Source organism: Schistocerca piceifrons, chromosome 9 (genome assembly GCF_021461385.2).
Source record: "Schistocerca piceifrons isolate TAMUIC-IGC-003096 chromosome 9, iqSchPice1.1, whole genome shotgun sequence".
Taxonomy (NCBI): domain Eukaryota; kingdom Metazoa; phylum Arthropoda; class Insecta; order Orthoptera; family Acrididae; genus Schistocerca; species Schistocerca piceifrons.
Window position 1 is genome coordinate 221,116,940 of NC_060146.1, and position 23,841 is coordinate 221,140,780.

The 23,841-nt window shown below is 39.4% G+C and overlaps 1 protein-coding gene across 1 annotated transcript in view; it reads left to right on the forward strand.

Annotated features, from left to right (window-relative positions):
• LOC124717031 (acid phosphatase type 7) overlaps positions 1 to 23,841 on the forward strand; it is a 106,487-nt gene that overhangs the window by 65,709 nt on the left and 16,937 nt on the right. Inside the window, exons 7-8 of the mRNA XM_047243686.1 lie at positions 5,930 to 6,101; positions 20,675 to 20,812. Of these exons, the coding sequence (XP_047099642.1) occupies positions 5,930 to 6,101; positions 20,675 to 20,812 (310 nt within the window). The remainder of the gene's footprint in view (positions 1 to 5,929; positions 6,102 to 20,674; positions 20,813 to 23,841) is intronic.

The following is a 23,841-nucleotide window of genomic DNA, read 5'->3' on the forward strand; positions in this document are numbered from 1 at the left end:
TATTCACACAGTTCAGTTTTTACAGAATACACTGTCATTGTTTTAACACAGCCCATTGGTATTAAACTAATTCCACTGTATTATTGTTACTCTAACTGATACAGATTTCACGTCTGAAAATTGGCCATTATATATCCTGGCAGTAATAGGCACTGAAACTGTATGTTGTTTGATGTGTAAGTTACAGAAATTACAACTATAACATAACTCCTTCAATTAACTGAATATAGAAAAATTCCTTCTTTTTAACAGTTTCTTCTACTACAAGGGTAAAGCCAAATTATTTGTTTAAATGATGGCTCTGCTAATATGTTTTCGAATAGAGCCAAATAAATACTTTAAGAATCCTAGCAGTTGTTCTTCCAAATGTTTATAATTATTACAGAATTTATATTTGTTTATAAGTCAACAATAGAATCTAAGTCACAAAACAAATTACTGATTTCACCGTACAACAAAAGATATTAACTAGGAATAGCCAAAATAAATTAGGAAATTGATGACATACAGAAAACTAAGAACAAAATCAGATCTGGTGTTACATACCTTAATACTGAGGACCAACCTTTCTCTTTTATGAAAAAGCAGGTTATACTTAAGCATGTTAATGGTAATTAGGGAAAAATGAAAATAAATTGAATTTAAGGAGGCAGATGGAAAAACAATAAAGGAAGTAAAAAGATCCCAGCTTGCTTCATCAAAACTAGTCCCCAGTAGAGTTAAACATTGGAATCAATCAAGATACTGTGTGTTGATTTTCTTTGAATGTAATTCTGAATTCAGAAGTTGGTTTCTCATTATGATAAATGCCGAAATATTGGTGGAAATTATGCTGAAAAGTAGATTAACATGTAGACTGTAATATAATAATATTTTTAAAATATACTTGTGTTTGTGAAGTATGAAAATTATACTCACGAAGAAAGAAGCCACAAATTGTTTCTTATGATGGGTCTTGTTGGTCTATGTAAATCACATCTGAATATGGCTTCAAGGTTGAGACTGTATGATAATGTGGGATAAAGGGATGGTACATAGTGACAAAAAGGAAACCCTTTCCTGATTTTCTGAAGCAGCTGTTTATTTAATCACGAATCAGTTTTCAGCTCATTAGGGCATCGTCAAGTGAAATCTTATTGCAGCAACCACCGAAATAATGTGCCAGATGTTAGTGAAAAAACTACTTACACAGGAAATTAATAAATTTTCTGCTCAAACATTTGTAAATCAGATTTATTTATTGTTTAAGAACAGATTTTAGAGGCACTTTGATGGCTTAGCTGTGGTTTTCCATCAGTTCTGTGCGATCTGAAATTTTTGAACAAATTTACTTACAGAAAAAAATTAAATAGAGGGTCAGGTACATGGATTATGTGCTGTATTTATAGACTGGTATCACAAGACAAATACATTTTTAAATATAATAAGTTTTAGGTTGCAGTGTAATTGAGAGGCTCTCTTATAAATCTCTTGGAACTTGATGTAAACATTAGCACAAAGAAACATTTCTTCATCATTTCCACACAAAAAACTATCATCTGCTTACAATACAATCACTGCAAACTCCCAGCATCCACAAATTTACATAAATGCAGTTTACCATTGTGTAGTACTTTGTTTTATCAGAAACTGCCTTTCAAACTTGGTTACAGACAAACTTGTTACTTTCAGTAATGGCTGTAGCTGTGACTTGAGTGATAAAATTAAAAATGTTATCCTCTAAGACATTAATGAGTGAAAATGTGCAAAATATGTTAACTTACTGACTTCTGAAGTAGTACATAACTGAAACAGCTGCGTTTTTCTGAGTTTGAAGCTAGCCCATTTTTGCAAAACCAGTCTGTAAGTTGCACGAAGACATCATTTGATACTTCTTTGCACTGCTCCAAAACAGTGCATGTATCGTCAGCAAACAGGATTATTTCTACCGTATTAACTGATGTACATTGTATTGACAGCAGTACAAGGCAGTGGTTAACTGATTCCTCCACCGTGTGTTCATGGTGTCCATAAGGACTGTGGTGCCAATTACATCACAACCGTACAAGACTCTCAGCAAGACTTACAAGACTCAATGATGTGAGTAGCCGAATCAATGGCAATCAAGTCATACTAACCGGTCTTGAATGCCTTTACGCATCTGCCAACATTAAGTAGCAGACAACACTGTGTTCAGTGCAACCGTATCTATGAAAGCAGAAACAAAATGTAAAATAATCAACAACTGAAATGTTGTGCATGATTGGATTTGAAATCGTTGTATTTACTGACAAGCTAAATGGATTAAACACAGTTTTTCCTGATAGCTGAAATGTGAAGCAGCAGAAATGGGGCCAATCAGTGTATTTAGATCTCTATTGATTCTTGCCAAGTGTTTACTTAGAGGGGGCCGTTTGTTCTTCCACATCAGCACATTCTGACACCAAAGGAATTGCTTAGAGAGAGTGAATACAATAAACTGTTAATAATGACTATTTAATCCATAATAGATGGCATTGTGAGGGCTGTAACTGTGTACAAATAAAACAGTTTCTGTGTCAGTCTCTCATTTATTTTGCTAGTATGCATTTCAGTGGTTGACACCACCATCGTCAGGTGGAGAATTGTGTATTTACATGGCTGGTGTTGGTGAAGAGTACAGACGTCTTTCCATTGTTATAGACAGAGGGCAGTGTAGGCTATTTTGCATTTTTTTTGCTAATGATGAAAAGCAGAGATGCAAAACAACCTTCACTGGTATTCGTCTGTGACTGAGAAAGATACCTGTACTAATCACCAACACCAGCCATGTAAATAAACAATTCTCCACCTGAAGATGATGGTGTGAACCACTGAAATAGTTAGTGGCAAAATAAACAAGTGACTGGCACAGAAACTGTTTTGTTGACAAACTGTTAATACATAGTGTAGTGTACTGCAGTACTGAAGACTGGTGAATGAAAAATATAAATAATTTTCTTCAACAAGCTCTAATGAAGAAAAGCTCTTGTTGCAAGATACCTTCATGTACTAAATCTCCATAAATATTTCTCTAACTAGACACAAGTGTGTAGAAAGTGGCGTAGGTTGCGTGCAGTATGTCTGGTCATTTCTGCCTACTCGAGACCGCAAAATTCAAGTTCAACCTTACCTAGGTTAGCATTGTGCCTCAGCACTTAGAACTTCCCTCCTAGCTATTCTGTGGCACTGTACTCTTTCTGATACAGTATCTTGTAGCTGCAAACAATGTAACTATGTGGCTACAATTGGACGTGTGGGTGGCTAGGCTACTTCAAATAATATTCTAGTATGCTATTGCAGTGCATTTATTGATTAATACTGTATAATAATTCAGAACCACTCAGTTTGGTACAGTTAACTTCAAAAAATGCGGAAAATACGGGAGCGTATTTGACACTGAGACCGATCTAGAAGGAATCCTAATACCGACTGGAGTTTCTGAATAAAATTGGTCTTCTTTAGGCAGTTAAAATATTATTTATTGCAATTTCGACGCGAGGTCATTGTTGAGCATTGTGCAGTGTAGTACTCCACTCAATAACATACAGCTGTAAAGTTTTAGAAGACAGTTCCCAGCAGTGTAAATTTATCAGCTGTCCCATACACCATGTGGACACGTGTTAGAAAGCTAGTGAAATAATAGCAGATACAATAAACATTTAAGTTAAAATCTCGTGTAACGGGTGTGGTTGATGATTATTTGCTACACAAGATTTTGACTTAAGTGTTTATCAGGCATGCTGTTATTTCACCAGCCTTTTAGTATGTGCTCACTTGGTGTATGGAATAGCAGATAAATTTACACTGCCAAATGCTTTCAAACTGCTGGTAATTAACTTCCAGCATGCCACAGCTTTATGTTGCTGAGTGGATAATTACATTTCAATATGCTTGACAATGAATGTCAAAACTGCAATCGTAATAAATAATGAAATTTCCTGCCAGATTAAAACTGTATGGCAGACCAAGACCCAAACTCGGGACATTTGCCTTTTGGGAATAGTTGCTGTATTGACTGAGCTACCGAGTGTGACTCGCAACACAACCTCACAGCTTTACTTCTGCTGATATGTGATCTCCCACCTTCCAGACTTCTCAGTCCAGCACACAGTTTTAATCTGCCAAGGAGTTTCGTATCAGTGCACTCTCTACTGCAGGATGAAAATTTCATTCTGTTAATAAATAATATTTTAACACCCTACAGCAGAATGACTTCAATGGCACTCCTAGTCTCGCTGCCCGACTTCCAGTCTTACTCATCAGTGTAGCAACCTGTACCACTGCTTAAGAAAGCAAGTTATTTGTTGAAACTGCAGCAGCACAGTACAAAGTTAAAAATATCAAATAAATGGTGTCTGTATTAACAGGAACCTCACGAGGTGGGAGAAAGATTGAACATGATTAACCTCTCCACCTGGACTATTCTCAGTTTTCATTACGATCAGCCATACTCTACACTTTGTTCGTGTGAAGAGTTGAGAGAGAACAAATGTGTGCTTGGGTGCAAAGACATCCTACAAACTCCCATGCAACATAAATCACACTGCTCAGAAGAAAACCATAAACGAAGGCTCAATAGCCACTGCTTCGCAAATTCTGTGGGATTATGTAGATTCAAGGACTGCAAAGTTTGTGTCTGCTAATGGAAAGTAAAAATGTTTGTTGTAGAGCTGCATGACAGGTAATAACATATCGTAATCAATGTTCTGTTGTTACAAATGGAGGTAACTGTTTTCTTTGAAAAACACACATGTTTTCATGTAAAAATTAACTATAGAAAGAAAGTTCTGGTAGAATGTAAATACTGTATGAGTAAAGGAGACAACTCACCAAAAAGCAGAAGTGCTGAGTCATTGACAGGTGTGCACAAAAGAAAGGAGACTTGATAGCTTTTGAGCAAATCCTTTCTGGAGCCAGAGAACAAATACACACCGAAAACACATTCACGCATGCAAATACACATGCCTTACATAGTGCTGGGTGGATGTTTAGTACCAGGATTGCAAATCAGCAGTGGAATAGTTTGGATTGGGGACTGCGTGAAGTTGGGTGGATAGATGGGGAGAGGAGTAAGAAGAGGAGTTTGGAGTGCTTATCTAGAGGCTGGGGGGAAGAGCCAGTTTGCCAGCTAGGAATGCAGAAAGCAGGGATGGAGGCATCCGGAATGGCTACATGGTGCACAGGTGTCGGAGCTGGTGGCAAGCAGTGCACGGTGAAGTGGTGTGGGGACGTGAACTCTGAGGGGATGATAGGACGGAGGAAGAGGAAACTGTTTGGAGGAGGGCACAGGAGACTGTTGACTGTTGTTTATTGGAGGGTTAGGAGAATGAAGGATGTGTAGTGAAGATTACTCCCATATACATAATTCAGAAAAAATAGTGCTTATGAGTGGGAGGAGGGGGATCGAGATGGCCCGGGCGGAGCGAGCATTGAAGTAGAGGATGTTATTCTAAGCTACATGTTGTGCAACCAGGTGGTAAGCTTTGTTGTGGCCCATAGTTTGGTGGGCCCATTCATTGTGGTGGACAGCTGGTCAGTTGTCATACTGACATAAAAACCTGGGCAGCTGAGCTGATGTATGACACGGCTGCTTTTACAGGTGACCCAGCATCTGATGATGTAGGATAAGCCTGTTGCGGGACTGATGTAGGATGTGCTGTATGGATGGCTCGGAGAGCTAGTAAAGTTATTGAGTTTCATTATGTGCCTACTGATAACACATCTACATTACTCCTAAAGTATTTACATTCTACCAGGAATTTTGGTTACCATGTTTATGGCACTAATGTGTTCCAACTTTTGGGTACTCTAATGAGAGACTGTGAAAGGACTGTGCCTACATCTTGTACCTTAAGCTGTTGCTTGTTATTATAATTATTGTTATTATTATTATTATTATTATTATTATTATTATTATTTCTTTTTTAAGGTTTGGTCTAGAGGAAGTTTTCTGCCAATACGGTGTGGACCTGCTGATTTGGGCTCACGAGCATTCATATGAGCGTCTGTGGCCCATCTACAACTACGTGGTACGCAATGGCAGCTATGAAGCTCCTTACAGGAACCCGCGCGCTCCTGTCCATGTAACAACCGGATCGGCAGTAAGTGGATGATCTTGTTTGACAATCTGCAGTGCTATTTCTGCTTTCCTTACAGAGAATTAATGTTACAGTGTGAAAGTACAGAAAACTTTTGGTGAGTACTCACAGATGTACTTAGTAGTGTGACTTCAGTGCATAGCCTTGCCTTCAGACAACAATTACCTGGTAAATATCAGTGTTACATCAGAGACTGTTTCCTTAATTCATATTATTCAGACAGTAATTTTTGTTTTGCAGATTGCTGTGGTGAAGTTAGTGTCGCTGTGAGTGGTTTTTATTTTAGAGAAGAGTTTGGTTCTCAGGTTATGTAGTACTGTGTGCTCAAAAGAGATTTTGACCTTGCTAATAAACTTTTTACCTGTACTAATTGTAAGTTTCCTGATTATAGAAATATGTTTGGTATTATCTAATGTGTGGTAATTATGAAGCAATTTTAATTTAAAAATTTCACTGTTTATTTAAAATACAAGGGAAAGTGTGTTAATTATATTATGATCTTAAATAATATTACCTTAGCATAAACTGTGAGTTAAGCCGAAGTAAATAATTTTTGAAGTTAAGAATGAATTTTCACTCGCAGTTTAAAACTGCGTGGCAGACAGGGACTCTGAAACCCAGAACCTTTGCCTTTTGCTGGAAAATGCTCTGTTGAGTGACCTGTTATGACTGACCCTCTATTCTCATCTCTGAATTTACTTGAAGAGTTCCTTTGAGTTTATGGCTGTCAGGCACGTGGCAGGGATTTTGTGCATCAGTTATCCCGGTGGCAGTTATTTAAACGGTGTGGCTAGACCGAGCTACAAGCTGTTTTCTCTATGTATATGGAACTGTAATTAATGATTGTTTTGCAGCAGTAAGTCTCAAAATTAAACACTGTTTATTCTTTCAGCTTTTTCCATTTTGTAGACCCTCATCAGATTCTCTTGGTGAAACTGCTCTCGGCTCACTTAAGCACAGGTGTTGCCTTCTCTCAACTATCATGAGGCACAATAATTCAGTTATATAGTTACTTTTCAGATATTCAACATTTGTACACAGTTATATAAGAAATTTATTTGCTATATGCTAACATTCTCATCACATTCCCCAGTCTTCAAAAGGTTCCCAAAGTTGAACTGTTCTACATGATTTTACATCACAAATTAATGTTTTTGAGTAGTCAAAAATGTACATGATTGATGTTTCTCATTTTCACTATCAGACTCGGTATACTTCAAAATTAAACTTCTGTTCACATCTGTAGGCCGCACCCTAGCCGACAGTCTCGACAATCTCGACCGGTCGCCACTAGCCGACTCGCTTTCACGACTCAAAAGCTTGCGCAGTCCCCAGGGATTCGCCTACCATTGTCGCATTCCTGTAGTTTCCAGACCTCCTCCTAGGTCTGCTGCAGCCAGCAATGAGCTGCTGATTCTGATATTTTAAAAAGAGTATCAATAATGGTACCTGTAACCATCTGGGCAAGAATCGTGACCCTGCCCTCACAGATTTACTTCCACCAGTTCCTCTTCTCCTACCTTCGAAACTTACAGACATTGTCCTGCTGGACTAGCACTCTTGAAACAAAGGAGTGCAGTTTATAAAGCGATGGAAAGTTGACAGCAGAAATGAAGATGTGAGGGTGGGTCGTGAGCCGTGCTCGGATAGTTTGGTCAGTAGAACATCTGGATAAAGTTTTAGTCCCGCAGGAAGTTTCAACTTTCCTGGTCACCGAACACTCTCAAGTATTAGAGTGTTTGTAAAGATAGTCAGTTTTAAATTCAAAAAGTATTCATTGCCATTAAAAAAACTTAATTTAATTCATTATCTGGCAGTTATTCTAGTGCAAATTTTTCATATTTACTTGCTCATTTATTGGTCTGAGAACTGACTTTGTTACTGCTTGGTGTGCGCTCTTCCAGCATTCAATTTTTAAAGTATTGAAATAAGTACACCCCAACTCAGACCACACACTGATGAGCCAAGACAATGTGGTCATCTGCTAAATGTGCGTTGGTCCAACTTCGGAATGCAATACAGCAGTGATTGTGCATCGTGTGGATTCGACAAAGGAAAGTTCTCAACATGATGGCAAAAAGGACAGTTTATGCTTTCATAGTGGAAAGTTCTGGGCCTGATAGTGAAAATGACAACTTACGTTTTCAAAGAAGTTTATGTTGAAAAATAAATATCTTCTAATATAAATCCATTTCATCCAGTGGTGTCCTAATGCCATTATCCCCTCTCTGTAGTGTTCTGGAACTGCTGCAAAGTACACATCTATAGCTGCAGTGTTTTTCGGTTCAACGAAAACTTCTAACCGACGAGGAATTGCTTCAGTTTTGAGGACTACACGTCCCAAAACACTGACACCATAATCTTTGTTGGCTTTGGCACCATCCTTGCCTTATTTGGAGCTGAAGAACTGTCTTCTATCAACTGCATAGACTGCTGTTTGAATTTGGATGTGTAGTGGTGAATTCGCGTTTCATCCAGTGTCACATAATGACACAAAAAATCACTTCTGTTTTTCTTAAACAGTACCAAACACATCTTGGGAAGTGTCGTGTGAACACGTTTGTGATCTGCAGTTAGCACACACGGCACCCCTCTTGCACAAAGCTTTCTCATGTTCAATTCTTGGTACAATATGTGAGTGACATGTTCCTCTGGTATTCTATAACATTAGCAGTTTCACATACCTTTATATGCCGATCTTCCAAAATCATATAATTTACTTTGTTGATTATTTCTGGTGTGCTTTAACTGCCTGGATGTCCTTCATGTGGATCATCTTGGACACTTTCACAGCCACATTTAAAGAGAGCCGGCCACCCATTTCTTCATGATGGAAATTGAGGATGAAGAGCTGCCAAATACATTCAGAAACTGCAAATGGATTTTGGTCAGTGCTTAACATTCTTTTACAAAGAATTTATGCACTGCACAGTAATCAAATAAATTTCATTTTATTTTATTTTTGTTTTACACCACCACATACACCACAACTGCTCCAAATGACAGCCTGAAGTCAACTGCTGTCTAGAATGACACGCAATGTTACATGGCGTCTACTATCACGTGTACTAATGTAAGGGGGGAAAATCGTGCAAGTAGTGGCGTGATCCCCGGTTGAGGCTGAGAACTTCGCACACAGCCCTCGTACAGTACATTGTACCAGATGTCTATGCAAAATTACCATAAATTATGAGCTGCTGGTTTGTGGGCGTGAAACTGGCACTTGATATCATCACAGGTGTGTTCCATTGCTTTCAGATCAGTCGAGGGTGGTAGCAAAGGCATCAGTGTGAGTTTACTGCTGTGCTACTGAAACCCCTGAAGTGAGATTCCCAGCTTGTAACATGAACAGTTAACCTGTCCGATGCTGCCAATACTGTCAGGGAAGACATAATGCATAAAAGGAAGCAGGTGGTCCCCACAACGTCTGTGTAATCCACGGCTGTCACAGCACCTTCTGTTACTGCCACAGCTCCCATTAAAGCCCAGGTAAATATCCCCCACAGGATAATACTACCCCCATCAGCCTACACCCATGGCGTGGTGCATGTTTCGAGTAGCTTTCCAAGTGGACAGCAGCATACCACGACACGACAGTTGGCCTGATGCAATTAGAAGCATTATTCACCTGATCAGATGACACATTTCCATTGATACAGGTTCCCGTCTTGATGATACTATGCCCACTGGAGTTGCCCAGGAGTAGTTTGAAAAGTTCTCAGAATGGAATAGAAAGAAACAAGTAACATCAGTGAACCTTTTTTATTTTTCAGTGTATTCTTGCTGTACACTAATGCCCTTTCTCCAGCAATGTTCCACTGCCTTGATCCCATCTCGAAAATTAGATTCCGCCAGGTCTGCAGAATACCCATCAACTTCGGCTGCCAGGTCTTCATTTAAACAGAATATCAATCCACTGAGGAAAAGTCTCAGCTTTGGGAAGAGATGGAAGTCTGATGCAGCCAAATAAGATGAATAAGGCAGGTGTGGCAACAATTCTCATCTTAGTTTAGGTATTTTTTGCCATGGCAATGACACTTGCGGAAAGGCAGGGCTTATCTTGATGAAAGATGACTTTCTTCTTGGCCAAAACTGGCCTTTTTTGTGCATGTTTTGCAGTAGATTATCCTAGTGTCATCATGTATTTGATCAGTGAGAAGGGAATCTATAAGCAGAACCACTTTCGCATCCATGAAAATTAATGGCATAATCTTTCTAGGCAACCGTATTGCCTTGGTTTTCCTCAGTGATCATGATTCAACATGTTTGCACTGGTTTGACTGTTGTTTTGTCTCAAGAATATAGTATGGATCCAGATTTTATCTGTGGTCGCTGATCGATGCACACAATCTTGTTGCTTGCTCCCTGCTCATTGTCGGGACATTTCCATTCTGGTACCATTTCTCATCTTGTGTAACAGTTACAGCACCCATCCAACAGATAATTTTCTCATATTGAGTTCCACTGTTAAAATGTAATATGTCTGTTCAAATGACATCACTTCAACTTCAGCAATGTCTCACACTTTCAGTCGGCGATTCTATGTGATCATTGTATGCACTTCTGCAATAATTTCTGGTACAATAGCACATCTTTCCCATGCCACTGTGCAAATCGTCATCTAAGCTGCCCCCACCAAATTTAAACTCGTTTCTACTCTTGGCAACAGTTGAATCCCCCAGTATGTTCTGAAAATTGGGGTGAATTTCCATCAGTTTCAACCCTTTCTCTACAGAGTACTTAATTAGTGCTTGAATCTAAATTTTTTTCCGTCTTCACAAATCACCACACTGGAACAACAGAGTGATGTCTGCACTACAGATCTCAATGCTTGTAAACGATAACCTGTCATTACATCGGAATCTTGTTGCACTAGCACTGTCATTTGGTGGTGATTCTGAGAACTTCACACACTACCCTTGTAATTGGCAACATCATTGGGCCAGGACGGGCTCAGAGAAGGATCGTCTGCTGTGGAGTCCCACGCTCAAAAGTGTGTGCTCTGGAATAGTAGTACTTGAATCAGCATTGAACTCTATTTCAGATCTGCCAAGGTATTGCCAGCTATCCTTGTTTACCAACTGGTCAAGTGCCCCATATCCACATTCTGTGACAATGCACGGACATCCAACACGTGGTTTCACTGTCTTTCAACGACCTCCTAGAGATGGTCACACATGACAGCAGCATGGAAGCAGCTGACCGTTTTTGACATTTCTGAGATGCTCATTCTCGGGCACCAGACCATAACAATCAGCCCTTTTTTTGTCTCTCACTACAGTGGATTTGCATGTATTGTCTCCTCACTCACTTTTGCTATGTGTATATATTTCCGTTACCATGCCACGGTGCCTGTAATGCCACCAAAAAACATTCAGTCTCACAGTTGGCAGTGTTCAAAATGTTTTGGCTGATCAGTGTACAGGGCGTCCACGATTTAAGTTCCAGATTCAAATCAATGTAAATGAGAACCACTGCTCAGAGTGAAGTCAGATTTGAACAGCATATTATTAACACAGGGGAAAACACGGTGGAACGAAAAAAAGGGTAACAAAAATCTTACAAATAGGTGATACTGTAAGCATATTAACATAGATGGGGTCGGCTACAAATGGAAGATGAACCACAATATGATGGCAGTGGTTTGAGTTGTATGTTACACCATCCGTACTGTTCAGTGTGCACGGGTGCACAAGTTTGACAGTCTACATTTGTAGTGTTGTTAGTAAGGTAAGCCCATCCACCATGGCACGGCCGTACTACATCGAATGAGAAAAATCCATTTTTAACTGTCCTGCAGCCAAAAACTACATAAGAAGCGAAACGAGATCGGTTTCTTATTGTCATGGGACTGGCACGATACATGTTCAGTGTGCTGTCCACTGTTTCCTGTCACAGGTTGAAATCGAGACACAGTATGTTCCACAACAGGCTGGAGTGTCGTGGGGATCACATCAGAATGCACTGCACATTGTGCAATTTCAGTTTAGCTACATTCATTGGAGACCTGAACACAATATATTTCAGATAACCCAACAGCCAAAAGTCACACAGATTAAGATCAGATGATCTGGATGGCAAGGCTGTAGGAAAATGATAGCTGATAATTGTGTCATTTTTGTAATACCTCTGTAAAAGCCACTACACTGGCTGTGAAACGTGTGGAGGAGCATCATCTTGTCCAAAAATGATCCTATCCACACTATTGAAGGTTTGGAATGACATAGGTGCCAAAAGACTCTCATAGTGCGTACAAGTGACAGGACCCACACGACTCTTCTCCGCAAAAAAATACAGCTCCACAATAAACAATGCTGTCAACGCACACCACACCACACTGTCACCTTTGCAGAATGAAGTGGTACCAGTTGATAGGCATGCAGATTTTCTGTAGCCCATACTCTGAAATTCTGCATATTGACATATCCTTGGAGATGCACATGGGCTTCATCTGTCCAGAAATGTGCCATGGCCATTCATTGTCCACTTTCATGTGAGCAAGAAATTCCAGACTGATCATTTGTCTTTTTGGCAGGTCAGCGGGAAGCAACTCCTGACTGCGAGTGATTTTGTACGGTTAGCAATGCAGGATGTTTCGCAGGATTTTAAGTACGCTTCTCGCAGGCATGTCCATTGCCCGTGCACTGCACATTCGCACATCACTGCTCGACCCCGCCAGTAATGCTTTTACCACACCTTTGACAGATGTCGGGCCGAAAGCTTTCCTCCCTCTACCAAATGGCACTTTAAAAGAACAAGTCTTTTCAAATTTGGTGATCATTTTCTCCAGACTCTTAGCAGACATTGGACCAATGCCTGTTTTCATATCATTGAGTGTCTAGAACTTCTGCAGGCTACTGGTGCACAGTCACAGTTCTTTTAAAAGAGCTTTACCAGCAACGCATGCAGTCCTTCATAGAGACAATCATGTTGGGCATCTGGGACACAGACTGAGAACAGCCGTGTGCTGCGTATCTGTTGGTGTGTGTGTGTTCTGATGCTTGCAGCCCCATCAATTGGTCAAAGTTTTGTTAAGTGTTATTTTCTTTTATTCTATAATGTTTCCCCCTGTATCAATAATAACCTCCTCAAATTAGGCATCATTCTGAACAGTGGTTCTCCTTCTAAAGCGTTTTGAAACTGCAACTTTAATTATTGACACCGTGTACATAGAACTGTGAAACGAGGTGGAGAGAGGATGTACTTGTACAGAATTGTTGTTGGCAGCAGGTAATGCTTTGTACCTGGTTGGCAGAACGTTTTGTGAACTACGAGTAGCACTTGCCTCTCAGTGAAAGGTAATTTGGGAAGCATCTGAAAACGTTTGTGATAGCTTCGGCGACGATTCTTTCGCTCAGCTGGTGATTCATAGTTTCTTTCTGGCCATTGGTTATCATGTATTCACTGGATGTAACCATACAAAGTTAATATTTTATTAGCTGTAGCATCAAGAATAGTATTTTCTTCTCCTGTTATTGTTATCTTCAGTTCGAAAACTGGTTTGATATAGCTCTTCGTGCTACTCTGTCCTGTACCAGCCTCTTCATCACTGAATACCTAGTGTGACATTCATCGTTCTGAATCTGCTTACTATATTCATCTCTTGGTCTCCACCTACGATTCTTAACCCCCAGGCATCCGTCCAATACTAAATTGTGATCTCTGGATGTCTCAGAATGTGTCCTATCAACCAATCTTTTCTTCTAGTCAGGTTGTGAAACAAATTTATTTTATCCCCAATTCTGTTCAGTACCTTCTCATTAGTTACATGATCTACCCATCTAATCTTAAGCATTCTTCTACAGTGAATTTAATTCCCTCAGCATCACTTGATTTAATTCGATTGCTTTCCATTATCCTTGTTTTGCTTTTGTTCAAGTTCATCTTATGTGCTCTTTTCAAGACACTATCCATTCCATTCTACTGCCTTTCCAATTCTTTTGCTGTATGTGACGGAATCACGGTGTCATCGGCAAATCCCAAAGTTTTTATTTGTTCTCCCATTTTTCTTTTGTTTCGTTTACTGATTCAGGGTGTATATGATCCGGGAATTTTTTCGTCCAGGAGGAAACCGGAAAAACCCATGAATTTTTTAGAATTCCAGGAATTTTTCATTGTTTTCGTTACCAGCCAAATTTTTTTGATTTTGACTGTTAAGAACCAATATTCTAACGAAGGATATTACTGTATCCCACTTCTGCAGAATAATACTGCAGCAACAAAACATGAACGAGAGAAAGAAAAGAAAAAAAAAAAAACGAAAATAAAACTTAAATCGCAAAGGAAATGCGCCATATACAACAACAAAACCCAGTTCTCATACAAGCGTCTGCGAGCCAAAGTGTGTCAAAGGCTTTGGGAAGAATATGCAGTGCTTCCTAACAAGAAATTACCTCCGATGAATGGGTTGTGACAGCTGTTTACATTAGATTCATTTGAGCAGTTCCGGGAGGCCTCTTGTGCATGCACAGTTCAGTCGCGTATGAGTAGTATCTTCTCCTGCTTCTGGCTACAGATGTATGGCTGGGCGCCACTATCTAAATTGCTCCGCTTCGGAAATATCGTAGATACGGTGCTGATGCACAAAGCAGTCTAAGTTGTAGTGTGGAGGTGGGTAGTCTCCACGTGACCTGTGTTTACGTTTAGTGATCTTGCTATTTCATCTTCATTTATTTCTCTCACATTAAATGAAAACAAAACGAATTTCTGTGGCTGAGAGCTACCAAATGAATTAAAATACATTTGCATAATTACAGTAGGCTAAAATATGTTGTTAGTTTCAGGTTTTATTTCCACCTTTCTGACAGTCGAGCATCAATCGCCTTGCAGAACAGTGAAGTTATTTTTTTCGGTTTGCTAAAGAGATGTGGCTTTTATTAATCTTTTGCGCTGAGGCAGTCAGTTTATTTGAAAAGTGTTTAATTTCACACTGTTGGCTAGTTTCAACTGTTCGCTGCATTTCAAGTGCACGTTTTCCACCTTCTAGCTTGTATGGCATTATGCCATAATAAAGAACCAAACATGAGATAATACAGTACTGGTACTCTAGAAAATTTACACCCGAATCTGGACATACGATTGTGCACTTTGAGCCAAATTATGCATTTTAGTATGGTTCACAAAATTCCGATGCTCTTGAAGTATCCTTTGATGTCTTGTTTCTTTTATGACATAATGCAAGATCTTTTAATGTTTTACACGTATGAACATGCGGGGTTCCTGCGTCATCGTAGCTGCGCAGGTGCAGTGATGCCTGTTATCTGGCGCTCTCTCGCAATTGCTGAAACGAACCAATTTCTAACAGGTCAGGGAAAATATTGCGAATGGTGGTTTGAAAAGTGCTACTTTCAAAGTAAATTTCCTTTTACGATAGATGAACTATGTGCGAGAATGTACGATGAATTTCTTAAATCACAGAGTGTTTGACTCTCATTTAAAAATCAACTCTTTGAGGACAACCATCTAGAAGAATTTCGAGCCCAGAAGATCAGACATTTACATCATTATTAAAAATTATACTGGCATATTTGTGTGATGTATCTTAAAGTGTAACACGCGCAAAAAGATCAGCATTATATGTGGAAGCTTAGCTTCTCTTGCAGCCTATTAATCTTCGAGACCAATATTATTTTGTGAAAGCTTTGTTTTTCTTGTAGCAACACTATGTATATTAATTTAAACCATTAACTTTTCTTTTTTGTGTGTTCGGCCTACTGAAGATTGATCTTTGCTATTGGTTGACCACGTCACGTGTCCTATGCTGTCATCAGCTGGCGAGATCACGTGACATGAGCTATGACTGGCTTACAAAAGCGCATTGTAATCTTGATTTCATTGCTTCGGAAAGTAACATGTTGTGTTTAGTGGAATTCGAATTTATACCTTCGTAACACAAAAAAAAGGAGCGTACATGTTGCTGCACATCAAAGATCTTTCCAAAACGTATTTTTTCCTCCCCTGGGTTTCGTTTTCTAAAGTGCCAGCAAATTCTATGTCTGTGTAGAAAACCATAAACATTCTAAGGACTGATAAGTTTTACAGTACCGAGGAAAAGTATACTGTGACTTAACACGGAAAAAGTGTATTTTCACCCGGGAGAAAGTGTATTTTCAACCGGGAAATCTGGGAATTTTTTTTCTTTGTCAATGTATACACCCTGTGATTGCTCAGTCTACAGATTGGATAACATCATGGACAGGCTACAACCCTGTCTCACTCCCTTCTCAACCACTTGTTCCATTTGATGCCTCTCAACTCTTATAAATGGCCTACTGGTTATAGTACAAGTTGTAAATAGCATTTTGCTCCTTGTATTTTTGCCCTGCTACCTGCAGAATTTCAAAGAGAATATTCTAGTCAACATTGCCAAAAGCTTTCTCTAAGTCTACAAATTGCGGTGGCCCAGTGTAATGTTAAGCTCTCTCTATACAGCTTAAGCGTTTTCGTGGACTTGAAGAATGCTGGTTCTGCTTTCTTGCAGCACCAATGTCTTCTGCTAGCACCGGATGCTTCTCCGAAGATTTCACTGCTAGGAAGGGGTAATTTTCACTCTCTCTCTCTCTCTCTCTCTCTCTCTCTCTCTCTCTCTCTCTCTCTTCTTATTTAAAAAATACGCTACTATTGGATTATCATTCAATGCACCAGAACATATTTATTTCCACTTAAAAAAGAAAGAAAGAAAAAAAGCAACTAAACTTAATGACGTAAGCCCACACATTACCGGGCACCCAGAATCAGTTAATTACACATTTTTGAACACAATTAATACATAAGCTTTTATCGTGGCTGGTTATCCACATACTCTCAACAGCAGTTCAACATCTAATAAACAGTCACTATTTCGAGTCTCTCCATTTGTTTTTTAACAATACAATGATACATTACTCTTTGCAGCTGGCCACGGAGCTTCCGGGCCGTATTTGCTTATTCTTGGCAGGTTGCGCTGAACACTTGCCAGCGCTGACGAATTATCTCCCTTCCAGTTTCACCTGCACAAACAATAAATGGGTGCAGTATCCCATGCTCATCCTTACACCCTGCTTTAAAATAACGCGTGTTCGAAACGGCTGGAACGCAAGTGTCTCCAGACTTTCGTAAAATTCTGGGGGCACTACAAAATGCTATAAACATAGGTTTTCCTTTCCTTACTCTATCCTTTAAGGTAAGTCAGAGAGTCAGTATTGCCTCGTGTGTACGAACATTTATCTAGAATTCAAACTGATCTTCCCGTAAGTCGGCTTCTATCTGTTTTTTCATTCTTCTATAAGGAATTCATGTTAGCATTTTGCCACCATGACTTATTAAACTGATGGTATGGCAATATTCATGCCTGTCAGCACTTGCTTTCTTTGGAATTGCAATTGTTACATTCTTCTTGAAGTCTGAGGGTATTTTTTCTGTCTCTGGTCCACCAGATGGAAGAGTTTTGTCATGGTTGGCTCTGCCAAGGTTGTCAGTAGTTCTTACAGCATGACATATACTCCTGAAGCCTTCTTTCAGTTTTGTTTTTCTTTCCCTTTTTTTTCAAATTGTTGTTGGAGTATGATATCTCCCAACTCATCTTCATCCATGTTCTCTTCCCTTTCTATAATATTGCTGTTGTATAGATCCAGTACATAGTCTTTGCACCTTCAGGCTTTCCCTTCTTTGATTAGTACTGGTTTTCCATCTGAGCTATTAATATTCATACATTAGCTTCTCTTTTCTTCCAAAGGCCTCTTTAATTATCCTGTAGACACTGTCTGTCTTTCCTCTAGCGAAATATGCTTCTAAATCCTTACATTTGTCCTCTAACAACCATAGCTGCATGGCCATTGTGCACTTCCTGTCAGTTACATTGTATAAACGTTTGTATTCCCTTTCACCTGCTTCATTTGCTGCTTTTATATATTTTCTGCTTTCATCTGTTAAATTCAATATCTTGTGTGTCATCAAAGGATTTCTATTAGGCCTTGCCTTTTTACCTATTTTATCCTCTGTTGCTTTCATTATTTCATGTCTCAAAGCTACCAATTCATCTTCTACTGTATTTCTTTCCCGTGTTGTAATCAATCGTTGCCTAATGCTCCCTCTGAAGCTCCCGACAACATGTGGTTATTTCAACCTATCTAGGTGCCATCTCCTATACAGGGTTATTACAAATGATTGAAGCGATTTCACAGCTCTACAATAACTTTATTATTTGAGATATTTTCACAATGCTTTGCACACTCATACAAAAACTCAAAAAGTTTTTTTAGGCATTCACAAATGTTCGATATGTGCCCCTTTAGTGATTCGGCAGACGTCAAGCTGATAATCAAGTTCTTCTCACACTCGGCGCAGCATGTCCCCATCAATGAGTTCGAAAGCATCGTTGACGCGAGCTCGCAGTTCTGGCACGTTTCTTGGTAGAGGAGGCTTAAACACTGAATCTTTCACATAACCCCACAGAAAGAAATTGCATGGGGTTAAGTCAGGAGAGCGTGGAGGCCATGACATGAATTGCTGATCATGATCTCCACGACCGATCCATCGGTTTTCCAATCTCCTGTTTAAGAAATGCCGAACATCATGATGGAAGTGCGGTGGAGCACCATCCTGTTGAAAGATGAAGTCGGCGCTGTCGGTCTCCAGTTGTGGCATGAGCCAATTTTCCGGCATGTCCAGATACACGTGTCCTGTAACGTTTTTTTCGCAGAAGAAAAAGGGGCCGTGTACTTTAAACCGTGAGATTGCACAAAACACATTAACTTTTGGTGGATTGCGAATTTGCTGCACGAATGCGTGAGGATTCTCTACTGCCCAGATTCGCACATTGTGTCTGTTCACTTCACCATTAAGAAAAAATGTTGCTTCATCACTGAAAACAAGTTTCGCACTGAACGCATCCTCTTCCATGAGCTCTTGCAACCGCGCTGAAAATTCAAACCGTTTGACTTTGTCATTGGGTGTCAGGGCTTGTAGCAATTGTAAACGGTAAGGCTTCTGCTTTAGACTTTTCCGTAAGATTTTCCAAACCGTCGGCTGTGGTATGTTTAGCTCTCTGCTTGCTTTATTCGTCAACTTCTGTGGGCTACGCGTGAAACTTTCCCGCACGCGTTCAACCATTTCTTCACTCACTGCAGGCCGACCCGTTGATTTCCCCTTACAGAGGCATCCAGAAGCTTTAAACTGCGCATACCATCGCCGAATGGAGTTAGCAGTTGGTGGATGTTTGTTGAACTTCGTCCTGAAGTGTCGTTGCACTGTTATGACTGACTGATGTGAGTGCATTTCAAGCACGACATACGCTTTCTCGGCTCCTGTCGCCATTTTGTCTCACTGCTCTCTCGAGCGCTCTGGCGGCAGAACAAAACTTTATGAGTTTTTCTACGTATCTGTAGTGTGCCGTGACCATATGTCAATGAATGGAGCTACAGTGAATTTATGAAATCGCTTCAATCATTTGTAATAGCCCTGTATTCCTACCTTTTTGTAATTTCTTTAGTTTTAATCTACAATTCATAACCAATAAACCAGAGGCTACATTTGCACCTGGAAGTGTCTTACAATTTAAAACCTGGATCTGAAATCTCTGTCTTACCATTATTTAATCATTCTGAACCATTCCAATGTCTCCTGATCTCTTCCATGTACACAACCTCCTTTCGTGATTCTTAAACCAAGTGTTAGCTATGATTAAATTATGCTCTGTACAAAATTGTACCTGACGGCTTCCTCTTTCGTTCCTTTCCCTCATCCCATATTCAACTACAGTTTTTCCTTCTCTTTTTGTGCCCGATTCAGGACTGTTGTTTGCTGCAAACTTTTTTCCAATACCTTGAACCGTTCAAAAAATGGAAAGTGTGTTACATCTTACGTGACTCCCTCTGTATACACAGCTGGTCGCAGTCTGTGTAAAGTAAACACATGGTTTGAAAGCAGCTGAGTATAGTAGGAAGGCAAATAGATGCGCTCTCTTCTCTCTCTCTCTCTCTCTCTCTCTCTCTCTCTCTCTCTCTCTCTCTCTCTCTCTCTCTCTCTCTCTCTCTCTCTCTCTTGTTTTCACGTGTGTAAAGTAATCTACAAGAAATTTCCATGATTATTAGTTTCAGTTGGTTGCTGTATAAATTGACTCTTTCCACATCCCCTGGAGGCTCTCCTTGATGACAGGATTTGCAGGACACAATGTGAGGATGAGTGAGACTCTCACGTATGTTCAGCGAACTCAGCTGTTGGGAGGGGCAGACCGTTTCAAAATTCTGAGAGCCCACATTTCAGTAGAAGTTGAGAAATATGTTACTTTTGCAGACTAAGAGTGCATTGTTTAATGCCCATGTAATAATAGATAAATTTGTTTGTGTACAAAAGGGTACCAAGAACTTCTCTTTCTGCACTCCATCTGCAAGTAGAACAGGAGGAGATGGAGGTGGGAAAGTGATTCTGGCACACTGTGTACCCTCTGCCACACACTGCACAAACATAGATGTGAATTGGTCATCCAGTGTGTCATTTGCAAATAAAAACACAAACCTGTTTTCAAAAAAATTTTACAGACATGTGAGAAAGTATGTTGTTACAAGATGCCCGTTTGATGACGGTCTGTTGGTCTGCAGGGCTGTGAGGAGCTGCACGACAACTTCACAGAGGAGGCACCATCCTGGTCGGCCTTCCGCTCTAAGGACTACGGCTACATGCGGATGAAGATTTTCAATGCCAGCCACCTCTATATGGAACAAATATCAATAGACCTGGTGCGTATAAGGTTACTTTGCTCATATTTCTAGACAAGCTGAGAAGTTGTGACTGTTGTGTTCCATTACTTTACATGTCTTCATTTTAGTATGTGTTGTGTGTTCTCGTGACAAGAGATTCTAACTAGTTAATAATTTCCATTATCTTTAATCTTCCTTCCCTGTTTTGTCTCTCCCCTTTGTCCATAAGTTATTAAGAGATAACGCTTAAGCTCAAAATTATAGAATTTGTCAGTAATGTTCAGTTTCAGTTCACTTTTCAGAGCATTGAATATGTATCTAATTGTTTGCAAATGCTTAAGAGTCAAAGTAATGTTGTTTCATCAAGACAATTGTAGCAGGGACTACTGACAAGAATATAAAGGCTTCTCTTCATTAACCCCAAGCAAGTCATAGTAGTGGGGGCCAAAGAGGTACCTGTGGTACGTTATTATAGAATCTTTTCTGCCATTCTGGATATGTGGCAAGTTTTGTTGAGGCATCTCTAATAACCATCTTAAGGAAAATTCAAGATAGACTATAGCAGGGTGTATTATCAGGATGTATACACCTCGGGAAATCTGGGAAAAACCTGGGAATTTTTTCATTGTTTTAGTTTTCACTCAAATTGTTCTAGTTCATACTGGTAAGAACTAGTACTCTAACAAAGAATATTACTGCATCCTGCTACTGCAGAATAAAACGTGTAAGAGAGAGAGAGAGAGAGAGAGAGAGAGAGAGAGAGAGAGAAAAAAACTTCAGTTGCAAAGGAAATGTGCCATTTATAACAACAGAACACAGCATGCACCCAAGCATCTGCCAACAGCAAAATGCGTCAAAGGCCTTAGGATGAAGACTATGCAATGCATCCTAACAACAAACTGCTCTCGATGAGCGTGATGTCACAAGTGCTTACATTAGGTTCGTTTGAGCAGTTGCCAGCAGGCTGATGCGCATGCACAATTGAGTCATGTGTGAGCAGTACCTCCTACTGCCTCTGGCTACTTGATGCCAGCTGCTAACCAGAAAAATTTTTGTGGTGCGCCCAAGCTGCCAGAGTCATGCACGCGCAGAGCAGTCCGAGATGTAGTGGGGAGGGGGTAGTATCCACATGACCAGTGTTTACATTTAGTGATTGTGCTGTTTCCTCTTCGTGTACAGCTCCCACATCAAATGAAAACGAAACAGATTTCTGTGGCCGGGAGATATCAGGTGAACTAAAATACATTCACATAATTGCGGAAGGCTAAAATATATTATTAGTTTGTTTTCTGATTTTATTTTATTTCCACATTTTTGGCAGTGAAGCATTAATCGCTTCACATAACAGTGAAGTTTGCTAAAGAAATTTGGCTTTTATTAATCTTTTCCGATGAGGCAGTCAATTTATGTGAAACAAAGTGTTTAATTCCACAGTATTGGCTAGTTCAAACTCTTCACTGAATTTCAAGAGCACATTTTCATCTTCTGGCACACATGGCAATAAGCCATAGCAAAGAACCAAACAGGAGATAGTGCAGTACAGGTACTCCAAGAAAATTTACATCCTGAAAACCTCACTGAAAAGCTTAGTATCAGTTTGGGGCCTACTTCATTGTGAATCTGGACATACAAATTGTGCGTTTTAATACAGCTTACAAAATTACAATGCTCTTGCAGTATCCTCTCATGTCCTGTTTCTTTTATGATGTAAGATCTCTTAATGCTTTATACATATGGGCTTCCTACGTCATTGTAGTTGTGCACGCACAGTAACACTGGTTTTATGGTACTCTCTGGCAACTGCTGAACCGACCCTATTTCAAACAGGACTCAGAGGAAAGTATTGCGAATGGCGGTTTGAAAAGCATTACTTTCAAAGTAAATTTCCTTTTACACAAGATGAATTGCGCTACTTGTGAGAATGAGAATGTGCGATGAATTTCTTAAATAGCAAAGTATTTGACTCTTGTTCATAACTCAACACCTTGAGGACCAGCCACTTAGAAGAATTAGGAGACCAGACATTTATGCCATCATTTTAAATTTTAATGGCACATTTGTGCGATGCATCTTAAAGCGTAATGCACACAAAGAGAGACCAGTGTTATATGTGGAAGTTTAGCTTCTCTTGTAGTTTATCTTCGAGACCAGTATTATGTGAAATCTTTGCCTTAGTGTTGGGAAGTTCTACGCTGGTGTATAAAACATTAATCATTCAAAGGTTTGATAAGTTTTACCATGTTTTACCATCCCAAGAGAAAATATACTGTCACTTAACACGGAAAAAGTGTATTTTCACTCGGCAAAGAAGTGTTTTTTAAACCGGAAATCTGGGAATTTTTTGTCTCCATGTACACCCGTATATGTTCACTATAAGAAAACGTTTACAAATTATTTCAAATATTTTTTGTCTGTTGTTTCGAAGTCTTTACATTACAATATAATGTAGGAACAGAAGTTCTAAGTTTTATAACAAAAGCAAAAAAAAAAGTATTGGATATTAAATGGTGTATTTTTCCAGTTTTGGCCACATTAATTCTAGCTATGGCAAGTAATTTCCTCATTTTTGGCCACTGTATATTATTATAAAACTGGGGCTTTAAATTCCAGAATCAATCTGCTAGAAAGTAATTTTTTCTTTTTACAAGCAGATAAAAAACATGCATAAAGTAGGTACAAGTTACAGAAATTTAGTGGGACAGAAAATCATTAATAAGAAGTATTGTAATGATTGGCTCAGAAAAATGTATGATTTATTCCACTTTAGGAACCAGAAAAAAAGAAGTTTCATCAATATTAAAACTGTTGCTATCAATTGACATATCCTTATCATTCAGTGTTACAAATACTTCCTGGAACCAATTTCTTATTTTTCTTCCCTGTAAATAGAATTGGGCCCCACATTCAACATCTTTTTGTGTCAAGGGACAGATGTGACATAACTTTTTTTCCAGGTTCATAATGTGCAATATAGCCTTAGAACTTCACAGACATGCATTTCAATAAGTTTTTCTGTAGATGCACGTAGATTTTCCTTAGTAACTAGAAACCCCATGTTGGAGCAGTCC